We start from the raw sequence: 12,466 nt of genomic DNA on the forward strand, positions 1-12,466 counted from the left end.
GATGGCTGAGGGGGAGGAGCAAAGAGGTGGGAGTAGGAGAGAAGGGGAGGGGGAGTGGTGGGAGGGGGGAGGGGGAGGTGGTGAGAGAGGGGTTGGTGGGGAGAATGGTGGAGAGAGGGTGGGAGAGGGGCAGGAGGGTAGGTAGAGTGTAGGAGAGGAGTTGGGGGTAGAGTGAGGGACAGAAGAGTGGAGTGAGGGGGAGAGGGAGGTTCGTGGGAGGGGAGGTGAGTGAAGTAAGGAATGGGTGGAGGAGAGGGAGGAGAGAAAGATTGAGGGAGAGGTTAGAGTGTGAATTTTGCCACAATAAGATGAATAAGCAGAATCCCAGATGCTTTCAAAATGAAAATCAAGTAGATTGGAGAAAAAGGAAGAGTAGAAAATGCTGAAAAACAATTGTTGGGAGGAGATTCTTGTGGAGAGTAAGCACCAACTCAGACTGGAGCTGAATGAGCTATTTCTGTTTCATATATTCTACCAATTCAATATAACCATTACACACAACCACTTAATCAAAAACTTACCACAATTCTTTTGAAATCCAGAGGAGGAGAAGTCATAATCTTTAATTTCATTGTACCAGGAATCAACAACTGCCTGTCCTGAAAACATGAAAGACATAATTTGATTAAATCTATTTCTGTGCAAAGCTGCACTAAGAATGAAATTAAATCCCATATCCTTGCAAGACACCTTTTGTAGTATCAATTACCATTGCTTCTAAATTGCAATAACTACCACGAGGTAGAGGAATAGATATACGCAGGCAAATTATGAAAAGATGTAAAAGTAACAGGGTTTTTAGTAGCGAGTGACTTTACTGTCCCCAGTACTGACCAGGACTTCCTTCGTGCATGGGTCTTAGATAGGGTAGAATTTCATCTGTTCATTCAAGAGGGTTGTTTGAAACAGTATGTGCATAGTCCAATTAGTGGAGCAAACATACTGAACCTGTTTTAGGAAATGAACCTGGGCCGGTCCAGGTGACCGCCTATTCAGTAAGCATTTTGGGAACTGTCATCAAAACTCCTTAAGTTTTCAGATACAGATTAGCTTTATTTGTCACAGGTAGATTGAAATGTGAAAACACACAGCAAAATGCATTATTTGCATCAAATCAACAAGGATTGTGCAAGGCAGCCTGCAAGTGTTGCCAAGCTTGTGGTACCAACATAGCATGCCCACAATTCAATGTTTATCATCGCAATGTGGGAGGAATCTGGAGCTTCCTGAGGAAACGTACAATCTTCTTACAGACAGCAGCGGGAATTGAACCTCGAACAGTGATCACCGGCACTGTAAGACTTCTGGTGAGGTGGTGGCGTGTTCACATGCAGCGGCCTCTCAGAGGTCAACCAAAGCTGCTTTTTTCTTTGTTAAGCGTGTCTTTTACAATTATAAGATAATTCTACTCCGAGAACATAGGGTAGTGCAGAGTTACTCCATCAGTAAGCTGCTCATTGATTGAAGCAGCTGGACTGGTGTCAGAGGTGGAGCCTACTGAGATGTCGAAGGGGCTGGCCAGACAGGGAAGGAGGCAGCCGGGATGTCGGAGGAGTCTGCCGGGATGTCGGAGGAGTCTGTCGGGACGTCAGAGGAGCTAGTTTGGGTTTGGAGGTGCTGACCTGGCTGCAGACAGTGTTGCTGTCTGTTTCTGGAAGACATTGGAGTTGCTGCATGAAGGCGGTGTGCGGTATAACTGTGGGAGATTGTCATGGACATCTCACTTGTGATTGCGAGACTCTGTTGAACAGTGACAATGTACAGTGCCTATATAAAGTATTCACTCCCACCGCCCACCCCCCCCCTTGGAAGTTTTCTTGTTTTATTGTTTTACAACATTGAATCACAGTGGATTTAATTTGGCTTTTTTGACACTGACCAAAAGAAAAAAGACTCTTTCATGTCAAATTGAAAACAGATCTCCATAAATTAATTCCAAATATAAAACACAATAATTGATTGCTTAAATATTCAATCCCCTTTAATATGACACACCAAATCATCATTGGTGCAGCTAATTGGTTTTAAAAGCCACATAATTATTTAAATGGAGATCTGATTCTGGAGGCCTGTATGCAGTCAAGGTGTTTCAATTGATTATAGTAAAAATACACCTGTATCTGCAAGGTCCAACAGCTGGTGAGTCAGTATCCTAGCAAAAACTACACCATGCAGACAAAAAAGCACTCCAAGCAACTCCACAGAAACGTTATTGAAAAGCACAAGTCAGGAGATGGGTACAAGAAAATTTCCAAGTCTCTGAATAACCCTTGGAATACAGTAAATCAATCATTAGTAAATGGAAAGAAAATGGCACAGCTGTAAATCTGCCCAGAACAGGTCATCTTCAAAAACAGAGTGACCATGCAAGAAGGGGATTAGTGAGGGAGGCCACCAAGAGACCCATTTCAACTATGAGGAGTTACAAGCTTCAGTGGCTGAGATGGGAGAGACTGCACACACAACTGTTACCAGGGTGATTTACCAGTTGCAGCTTTATGGGAGAATGGCAAAGAGAAAGCCACTGTTGAAAAAAAAACTCACATGAAATCTTGGCTGGAGTTTGCCAGAGGGCATGTAGGAGACTCTAAGATCAGCTGGAGGAAGGTTCTATGGTATGATGAGCTTTTTGACTATTAGACTAAACGCTATGTTTGGCGTAAGCCAAACATCGCACATCATCAAAAAGATACCATCCCTATTGAGAAGCATAGTGGTGGCTGCATCATGCTGTGGGGATGCTTCACTACAGCAGGTCCTGGAAGGTCTGAAAAGGTAGAGGGTGAAATGAATGTAGCAAAATACAGGGAAATCCTGGAGGAAAACCTGATGCAGTCTGCAAGAAAACTGCAACTTGGGAGAAGATTTATTTTCCAGCAAGCCAATGACTCAAAGCACAAAGTCAAAGTTACACAGGAATGGCTTAAAAAGAACAAAGTCAATGGGTTGGGGTGGCCAAGTCAGAATGCAGACCCTGGTCAGAATACACTGGCATCTGTGCTGGGTTGGTGGCTGCCCTCCCCTGTTCGAGCAGTGGCATGACAAGCAGGATTGTGTGCTTCTACGCACTGCTAGGAGACTGTATAATCAGTTGCGGGACATTTTGCTCAGAGTCTTGGACTATAATTTTTGCGCATGGATATGCTTCCTTTCTCGCTATTATGAATGTGCTAGTTTATATGTTTACTGCCTTGGCTCCAGTGGAATGCTGTTTCGCTCACTGTATCTATGTATGGTTGAATAATAATTAGACTTGATTTGATTTAAAGCGATGTGTAAACTGCTATGGTACCATGACACCTTAGTTATGAATATGTTTAAGTCTGGAACTTGTGCGAGTTAACTGCATAAGTTAACTTGTAATTCTAAAATGATTAATGTTGTGCTTAAGAATTTTTATTCTAAACTGTATCAATCTGAGCAATGTAATGATGGACAATCTACGATGGAGTCCCTTTTCAGGAATTTAGATCTCCTAGGCATTTCTTGTGAACAAGAGTCCCTCCTCAATGCTCCGTTATCTATACATAAATTGTAACTGCTCAATAAATGCCTTTCGCCCTTGAAAGTGAGTGCTGAGAGCCAGCTCCATCATGGGCACCAGCCTCTCCAGCATTGAGGACATCTCTGAAAGGAGATGCTTCAAGAAGCTGGCATTCATAATGAAGGACCTTTACCACCCAGGACATGCCCCCTACTTCTTCGCTAAAGTGCTTCTCTTACAAATATTGTCTGACCTGCTGAGTATCTGTGCCTTTTGTATCATGCAGAATTCTAGCCTTTGCAGTTTTTTGCCCCTTCAGAGATGTTTGGATATAGGTAGCTTGGGATATTTTACTATGCTTTGTTAATGGAAGTTACTGATTGCACAATATGGAAGAAGGACTCAGAACTAGATACTCTCATTTAAAGTCACATCCAGATCTTTAAAATTTGCAAAATTATGCTGATAATATCTAAACTTTCCACTCATTTTGACACTGAACTAAAGATTATTAATTAAACAATTTTGATTCCTCATGACAATTGAAAATTAAAACTACATTTCTTTCCAACAGGATTGTCTTAAGTTACTGATATCTTTAGTTGAAGTTGTCTGAATGTACTTTACAACAACATTGTGTACAAAGGTCTCTGAAGATGATTATACACTTTATGAGGCTTAATTACTCCTGAAGTTCAGTCATGCAATGTAAAATGAAAAATAGCAACTGTGCACAATTGTGCTTTACAACTAAAAATAAATATAGCTCTTAAGTTGTAATATAGGAAGATTCCACTAACAAAATGTAATGGATTACAGGACAACCTATGAAAGGAATAAAAAAGTCTCAAGATAGATGTAGGATTTCTTGCTCTTCAACCAGTGCCAATAGGTCCAACGGGACCAATTAGCCTCATCTGATGGTGCCAGAAAACCTCGGTGCCAACAGGATTCAGCCTGGATTACGTGTTGAAGATTTCTGGAGCAGCACCTGAACCACACCCCATTAGTGTAAAAGGGAGAAGTATGCTACCAAATGAATGACAGATGGTGCTGTTTATCTAAGTTGGGAGCATGTGCTGGAATTTCAATGGATTTACACAGAAGAAAAATGATTTGCATATAAGGAATTAAGAGTCCTGGATCAAATAGACTGCATGCTGGTTCTGGTAGAAATAATCTTATTCCATGAGGCATGACCTACTAATATCCAAACAATGTATGCTCCCTTACTGAGGATAACCATCAAAGGATGTCAGATCGCGATGCAACAGACCTGTGACCTGGCAATCTGCAGGGCCTTGTTGATACCAGATGTTCTCCCCATATGGTGTGTCACTGTGCTTCAGTGTTCTAGACTTGACAAGATGTTTTGCCCATTTCTCTGCATCCCTGCTGATTTGAGAGTTCAGGATTAAAGGTTGTGCTCCATGGCGCGCCCGATACTTGTTTGCGGAATTCAGCAACTGTTCGGCAAAATTTCCTGAATCTTCACCTGAAAGAGATAAAGACAGGTGATAAACAGCTACTTTCAACCACAGGGGAGGGGCGAGAGGGGGAGATCACTGACAGGCAATCCTGCATCTTCCCCCTCCATCCTTTGGAGAATGTGACAGGATGGTAATCTGTGGCAGTGCCCAGCAGCAACAGAATGGGGCACCATCAGCCACACTTTCATCCAATCTAAACTCTGCTACCCATATCCCAACTCATGCCAAGCCCCATTCACCATCACAGCTCTTCTCACCAATACAATAAAATACAATAGATACTTTTGATGGTGGGAAAGGATGTGTCAATAATGTATTGGGCTGAGTCCAGCATTCTCTCCAGCTTCTTATGCTACTGCGCATTCAAACTACTGTACCAGATCATGATTTATGAGCAGTTGCTGGACTGACACCTCTCAGGCCTGCTAATGGCTGTCGGGAGCAATAAGACATGGGACTCTAGGAGGGCCAGGTATTTTCGCCTGGACTTGTTAGGGCATATTCTGGAGATATGGAATAGAGCAAATTTTAATTTTAACAGTAACCATTCTTCAGATGTGAATGTGGATTGTAGATTAACTTTAAAATGCGGCTTAGAACAATGGCCTTCCTGGAGCTGCAGACTGGGGTCAATTGCAAACCAGGAAACATCACATTGACCAAGAAACACCCCACTGACCTGAGATGTCTGCATATGCATGAATGCAGCTCAGAGGTAGCAGTGATTAACACTCATTTTGGGGGTGTTGATGTGAAGATCTCGGGCTACGTCCACACTACACCGGATAATTTTGAAAACGCCCGTGTCAAGTAAAAACGACAGGCGTCCACACTAAGCGTTTTTCAAAATATCTCCGTCCACATTAGGTGGATATTTGGGCAAATCTCCTCCTACTGGGCATGCGCAGGACACACACAGAAAACCAGTGAAGAGGAAACGATATACTTAGTGCGCGTTTGTCCAGTTACAGAGTAGAAAAACTTTAAAGGAATTGCTCTTGGCTGTCACGCAGGAGGACTTAAAACTTAAAAAAAAACAAATACTGGAGCGTATGGAGGCAACCGACAGGGAGTTCATTGACAGTATAACCCAGCTGGCGACGAACGTTGAAAAACTGACCAACTCTGTTGCATTAATAAAGCACCTTGTTAAATGTATAAAACGTCTGCATCAGCGTTATCTTGTATTTCCATACTACGTTACATTAGGCTGTTACACATCTATTGTCAGAGAAGAACTTGCATAAATAGGTAAACCACCTTCATACAAGCAAGGACAGAAAACAGGGCGAAGTGAGTGTACTTACTCACTTCTTCACTTCGTTGTTAAAACAACGAACATCTGTTCTGCATGTCATGACAGCGTTTTTAAATAGTCAAAAAAGCTCACTTTACAATTTAACTCTCACGCCGTTCACACCGACTGCGCGTTATAACAGCTTGCGCAGTACCAAGCAGAAGCAGAAAAAAGCATTGTTGTTGTGTTGTCATGACAACGTTTTTAAATCTCTCGGGTTATCCCGTACACACTACGCCGGATATTAAGCGTTTTCAGATTTATTCACTTTGTAGAGTGTTTTTGAAAATCTCCGTTTTCGGGCGCTGAAAATGCCGGCTCAGTGTGGACGGGAGGGCAAAACGAAGAGAAAAAGCTTCGTTTTCAAAATTATTCGGCGTAGTGTGGACGTACCCTAGGTGTAACTCAAAGGAAGCATTATGAATGCATTGTAACTATAGAAATTGCCTTGCTGTTACCTTTGATCTTTTAGCATATAATAATGTGATGTAACGTTAGGTCTGGGAATGTCTCTCTGGAATCACACCAAATACCGTCAGCTTGTATGTGCTGAATAAAGACTTTTATACTAGCAGCTGCATGTCTCTCTGGTGGCATTCGTTGACAGTCACAACAGACCTCACAGAAATAATTTTTTGTTTCCTTTATAGGGAAGTTCCCTCCCCACCATTCCACGATCCATGGCTACATTCACTCTAATCACCAGTGACCATCCTACAGAACTGTGGCTATTTGCAGAAACTGTTAGTAAAAACTGTCAGCCAGGTCAAGTGACTATATGTTGGTAAAGTACCCCGTCTAACCCATGAGAATTTCAAATCTCTGACCGTTTCTACCTGCTGCTTTATCATCCTATCCTGTCACTTCTGAATGCAATTGTCCACCAGCATCATGTACATGATGGGATAAAGCAAATTTCAAGAAACGTTCCAGAGTACTCAGGAGCAGGAACTCACCATTACATTACTGAACAATATTAAACATTGTTTTCATTTCTTCATAGGAAATGCTTTAAGAACAAAACTTGTACCCGAAACTGGTGCTGCTTTCCCTGTATCTGGAGTGTCAGATGCCTTGACTTTTTCTCTGTGGGCTGATCCACCTTGCTGCACCTTGCTGCCAGGGGGCAGGACGTTTTTAGCAAAGTAGCCTGGATTGGTGATGTTACCAGCTGGGTTGAACTGAGCCACCACGACAGTGAAACCTTTGCCATCAGATGCTAGGCCAACTCCCATCTCCTTGGAATCTTGCCACACCAACTGTGTGAAATGGCCTGCAGAGAACAGGCAAGAACATACAAAGGAAAGAAAGCAATGTGGTCTGTAGGTAATATCTAATATATTCTTCCCTCTACAGATCGGTCTATTAGAAGGCTGTCTATCTCCTATCCACTATAAACTTGAGATCATCCAAAACACTTAAGACCAGAAACTCAATCCAAACCGACAAAAGTCAGGGGAGGGGGGAGGAGGAGGAGGAGGGAGAGGAAGAGGAGATGGGGGATAGAGGACTGGAGAGAGTGGGGGGTTCTGGAGAGTGGGAGGTCGGTGGAGAGGGGGGAGGGAGAGAGTGAGGGGAGAGGGAAGGAGGAGTGGGAGGGGGAGATGAGAGGGAGGAAAAAGGGAGTGGGGAAGAGAGGAGGGAGTGGGAAGAGGGGGAGAGGAGGACAAGGGGGAGAGGAGGGGAGAGGGAGAGTGGAGTAGAGAGGGAGTAGACAGTGGGGAGAGAGGTGGGAGAGATGGGTGGAGAATGGGAGGGGAGAGACATGGAGAGAGGGGGTAGAGAAGTAGGGGAGAGTGGCGGTGAATGGGTGATAGTGGGTACAGGGAAAGGGGAGGTGGTGAAAGTGAGGAGGGAAGGATGTGGGAAAGAGGGTGGCAGAAGGGTCGAGGGGTTGGGGGAGAGATGGGTGAGCGAGACAGTGGGGAGGGATGGCTGAGGGGGAGGAGCAAAGAGGTGGGAGTAGGAGAGAAGGGGAGGGGGAGTGGTGGGAGGGGGGAGGGGGAGGTGGTGAGAGAGGGGTTGGTGGGGAGAATGGTGGAGAGAGGGTGGGAGAGGGGCAGGAGGGTAGGTAGAGTGTAGGAGAGGAGTTGGGGGTAGAGTGAGGGACAGAAGAGTGGAGTGAGGGGGAGAGGGAGGTTCGTGGGAGGGGAGGTGAGTGAAGTAAGGAATGGGTGGAGGAGAGGGAGGAGAGAAAGATTGAGGGAGAGGTTAGAGTGTGAATTTTGCCACAATAAGATGAATAAGCAGAATCCCAGATGCTTTCAAAATGAAAATCAAATAGATTGGAGAAAAAGGAAGAGTAGAAAATGCTGAAAAACAATTGTTGGGAGGAGATTCTTGTGGAGAGTAAGCACCAACTCAGACTGGAGCTGAATGAGCTATTTCTGTTTCATATATTCTATCAATTCAATATAACCATTACACACAACCACTTAATGAAAAACTTACCACAATTCTTTTGAAATCCAGAGGAGGAGAAGTCATAATCTTTAATTTCATTGTACCAGGAATCAACAACTGCCTGTCCTGAAAACATGAAAGAAATAATTTGATTAAATCTATTTCTGTGCAAAGCTGCACTAAGAATGAAATTAAATCCCATATCCTTGCAAGACACCTTTTGTAGTATCAATTACCATTGCTTCTAAATTGCAATAACTACCACGAGGTACAGGAATAGATATACGCAGGCAAATTATGAAAAGATGTAAAAGTAAGAGGGTTTTTAGTAGTGAGTGACTTTACTGTCCCCAGTACTGACTAGGACTTCCTTCGTGCATGGGTCTTAGATGGGGTAGAATTTCATCTGTTCATTCAAGAGGGTTGTTTGAAACAGTATGTGCATAGTCCAATTAGTGGAGCAAACATACTGAACCTGTTTTAGGAAATGAACCTGGGCCGGTCCAGGTGACCGCCTATTCAGTAAGCATTTTGGGAACTGTCATCAAAACTCCTTAAGTTTTCAGATACAGATTAGCTTTATTTGTCACAGGTAGATTGAAATATGAAAACACACAGCAAAATGCATGATTTGCATCAAATCAACAAGGATTGTGCAAGGCAGCCTGCAAGTGTTGCCAAGCTTGTGGTACCAACATAGCATGCCCACAATTCAATGTTTATCATTGCAATGTGGGAGGAATCTGGAGCTTCCTGAGGAAACGTACAATCTTCTTACAGACAGCAGCGGGAATTGAACCTCGAACAGTGATCACCGGCACTGTAAGACTTCTGGTAAGGTGGTGGCGTGTTCACATGCAGCGGCCTCTCAGAGGTCAACCAAAGCTGCTTTTTTCTTTGTTAAGCGTGTCTTTTACAATTATAAGATAACTCTACTCCGAGAACATAGGGTAGTGCAGGGTTACTCCATCAGTAAGCTGCTTATTGATTGAAGCAGCTGGACTGGTGTCAGAGGTGGAGCATACTGAGATGTCGAAGGGGCTGTCCAGACAGGGAAGGAGGCAGCCGGGATGTCGGAGGAGTCTGCCGGGATGTCGGAGGAGCTAGTTTGGGTTTGGAGGTGCTGACCTGGCTGCAGACAGTGTTGCTGCCTGTTTCTGGAAGACATTGGAGTTGCTGCATGAAGGCGGTGTGCGGTATAACTGTGGGAGATTGTCATGGACATCTCACTTGTGATTGCGAGACTCTGTTGAACAGTGACAATGTACAGTGCCTATATAAAGTATTCACTCCCACCGCCCACCCCCCCCCTTGGAAGTTTTCTTGTTTTATTGTTTTACAACATTGAATCACAGTGGATTTAATTTGGCTTTTTTGACACTGACCAAAAGAAAAAAGACTCTTTCATGTCAAATTGCAAACAGATCTCCATAAATTAATTCCAAATATAAAACACAATAATTGATTGCTTAAATATTCAATCCCCTTTAATATGACACACCAAATCATCATTGGTGCAGCTAATTGGTTTTAAAAGCCACATAATTATTTAAATGGAGATCTGATTCTGGAGGCCTGTATGCAGTCAAGGTGTTTCAATTGATTATAGTAAAAATACATCTGTATCTGCAAGGTCCAACAGCTGGTGAGTCAGTATCCTGGCAAAAACTACACCATGCAGACAAAAAAGCACTCCAAGCAACTCCACAGAAACGTTATTGAAAAGCACAAGTCAGGAGATGGGTACAAGAAAATTTCTGAGTCTCTGAATAACCCTTGGAGTACAGTTAAGTCAATCATTAATAAATGGAAAGAAAATGGCACAGCTGTAAATCTGCCCAGAACAGGTCATCTTCAAAAACAGAGTGACCATGCAAGAAGGGGATTAGTGAGGGAGGCCACCAAGAGACCTATTTCAACTCTGGAGGAGTTACAAGCTTCAGTGGCTGAGATGGGAGAGACTGCACATACAACTGTTACCAGAGTGATTTACCAGTTGCAGCTTTATGGGAGAATGGCAAAGAGAAAGCCACTGTTGAAAAAAAAACTCACATGAAATCTTGGCTGGAGTTTGCCAGAGGGCATGTAGGAGACTCTAAGATCAGCTGGAGGAAGGTTCTATGGTATGATGAGCTTTTTGACCATTAGACTAAATGCTATGTTTGGCGTAAGCCAAACATCGCACATCATCAAAAAGATACCATCCCTATTGAGAAGCATAGTGGTGGCTGCATCATGCTGTGGGGATGCTTCACTACAGCAGGTCCTGGAAGGTCTGAAAAGGTAGAGGGTGAAATGAATGTAGCAAAATACAGGGAAATCCTGGAGGAAAACCTGATGCAGTCTGCAAGAAAACTGCAACTTGGGAGAAGATTTATTTTCCAGCAAGCCAATGACTCAAAGAACAAAGTCAAAGTTACACAGGAATGGCTTAAAAAGAACAAAGTCAATGGGTTGGGGTGGCCAAGTCAGAATGCAGACGCTGGTCAGAATACACTGGCATCTGTGCTGGGTTGGTGGCTGCCCTCCCCTGTTCGAGCAGTGGCATGACAAGCAGGATTGTGTGCTTCTACGCACTGCTAGGAGACTGTATAATCAGTTGCGGGACATTTTGCTCAGAGTCTTGGACTATAATTTTTGCGCATGGATATGTTTCCTTTCTCGCTATTATGAATGTGCTAGTTTATATGTTTACTGCCTTGGCTCCAGTGGAATGCTGTTTCGCTCACTGTATCTATGTATGGTTGAATAATAATTAGACTTGATTTGATTTAAAGCGATGTGTAAACTGCTATGGTACCATGACACCTTAGTTATGAATATGTTTAAGTCTGGAACTTGTGCGAGTTAACTGCATAAGTTAACTTGTAATTCTAAAATGATTAATGTTGTGCTTAAGAATTTTTATTCTAAACTGTATCAATCTGAGCAATGTAATGATGGACAATCTACGATGGAGTCCCTTTTCAGGAATTTAGATCTCCTAGGCATTTCTTGTGAACAAGAGTCCCTCCTCAATGCTCCGTTATCTATACATAAATTGTAACTGCTCAATAAATGCCTTTCCCCCTTGAAAGTGAGTGCTGAGAGCCAGCTCCATCATGGGCACCAGCCTCTCTAGCATTGAGGACATCTCTGAAAGGAGATGCTTCAAGAAGCTGGCATTCATAATGAAGGACCTTTACCACCCAGGACATGCCCCCTACTTCTTCTCTAAAGTGCTTCTCTTACAGATATTGTCTGACCTGCTGAGTATCTGTGCCTTTTGTATCATGCAGAATTCTAGCCTTTGCAGTTTTTTGCCCCTTCAGAGATGTTTGGATATAGGTAGCTTGGGATATTTTACTATGCTTTGTTAATGGAAGTTACTGATTGCACAATATGGAAGAAGGACTCAGAACTAGATACTCTCATTTAAAGTCACATCCAGATCTTTAAAATTTGCAAAATTATGCTGATAATATCTAAATTTTCCACTCATTTTGACACTGAACTAAAGATTATTAATTAAACAATTTTGATTCCTCATGACAATTGAAAATTAAAACTACATTTCTTTCCAACAGGATTGTCTTAAGTTACTGATATCTTTAGTTGAAGTTGTCTGAATGTACTTTACAACAACATTGTGTACAAAGGTCTCTGAAGATGATTATACACTTTATGAGGCTTAATTACTCCTGAAGTTCAGTCATGCAATGTAAAATTAAAAATAGCAACTGTGCACAATTGTGCTTTACAACTAAAAATAAATATAGCTCTTAAGTTGTAATATAGGAAGATTCCACTAAC

At 42.8% G+C, this 12,466-nt stretch overlaps 1 protein-coding gene across 1 annotated transcript in view; it reads right to left on the reverse strand.

Moving 5' to 3' along the window:
- LOC134360095 (uncharacterized) overlaps positions 1-12,466 on the reverse strand; it is a 136,419-nt gene that overhangs the window by 12,294 nt on the left and 111,659 nt on the right. Inside the window, exons 19-22 of the mRNA XM_063074175.1 lie at positions 8,723-8,800; positions 7,302-7,544; positions 4,761-4,979; positions 522-599 (exon numbers count right to left, since the gene is read on the reverse strand). Coding sequence (XP_062930245.1) covers positions 522-599; positions 4,761-4,979; positions 7,302-7,544; positions 8,723-8,800 — 618 coding nt within the window. The remainder of the gene's footprint in view (positions 1-521; positions 600-4,760; positions 4,980-7,301; positions 7,545-8,722; positions 8,801-12,466) is intronic.

Source organism: Mobula hypostoma, chromosome 21 (assembly GCF_963921235.1).
Source record: "Mobula hypostoma chromosome 21, sMobHyp1.1, whole genome shotgun sequence".
Classification (NCBI taxonomy): Eukaryota; Metazoa; Chordata; class Chondrichthyes; order Myliobatiformes; family Myliobatidae; genus Mobula; species Mobula hypostoma.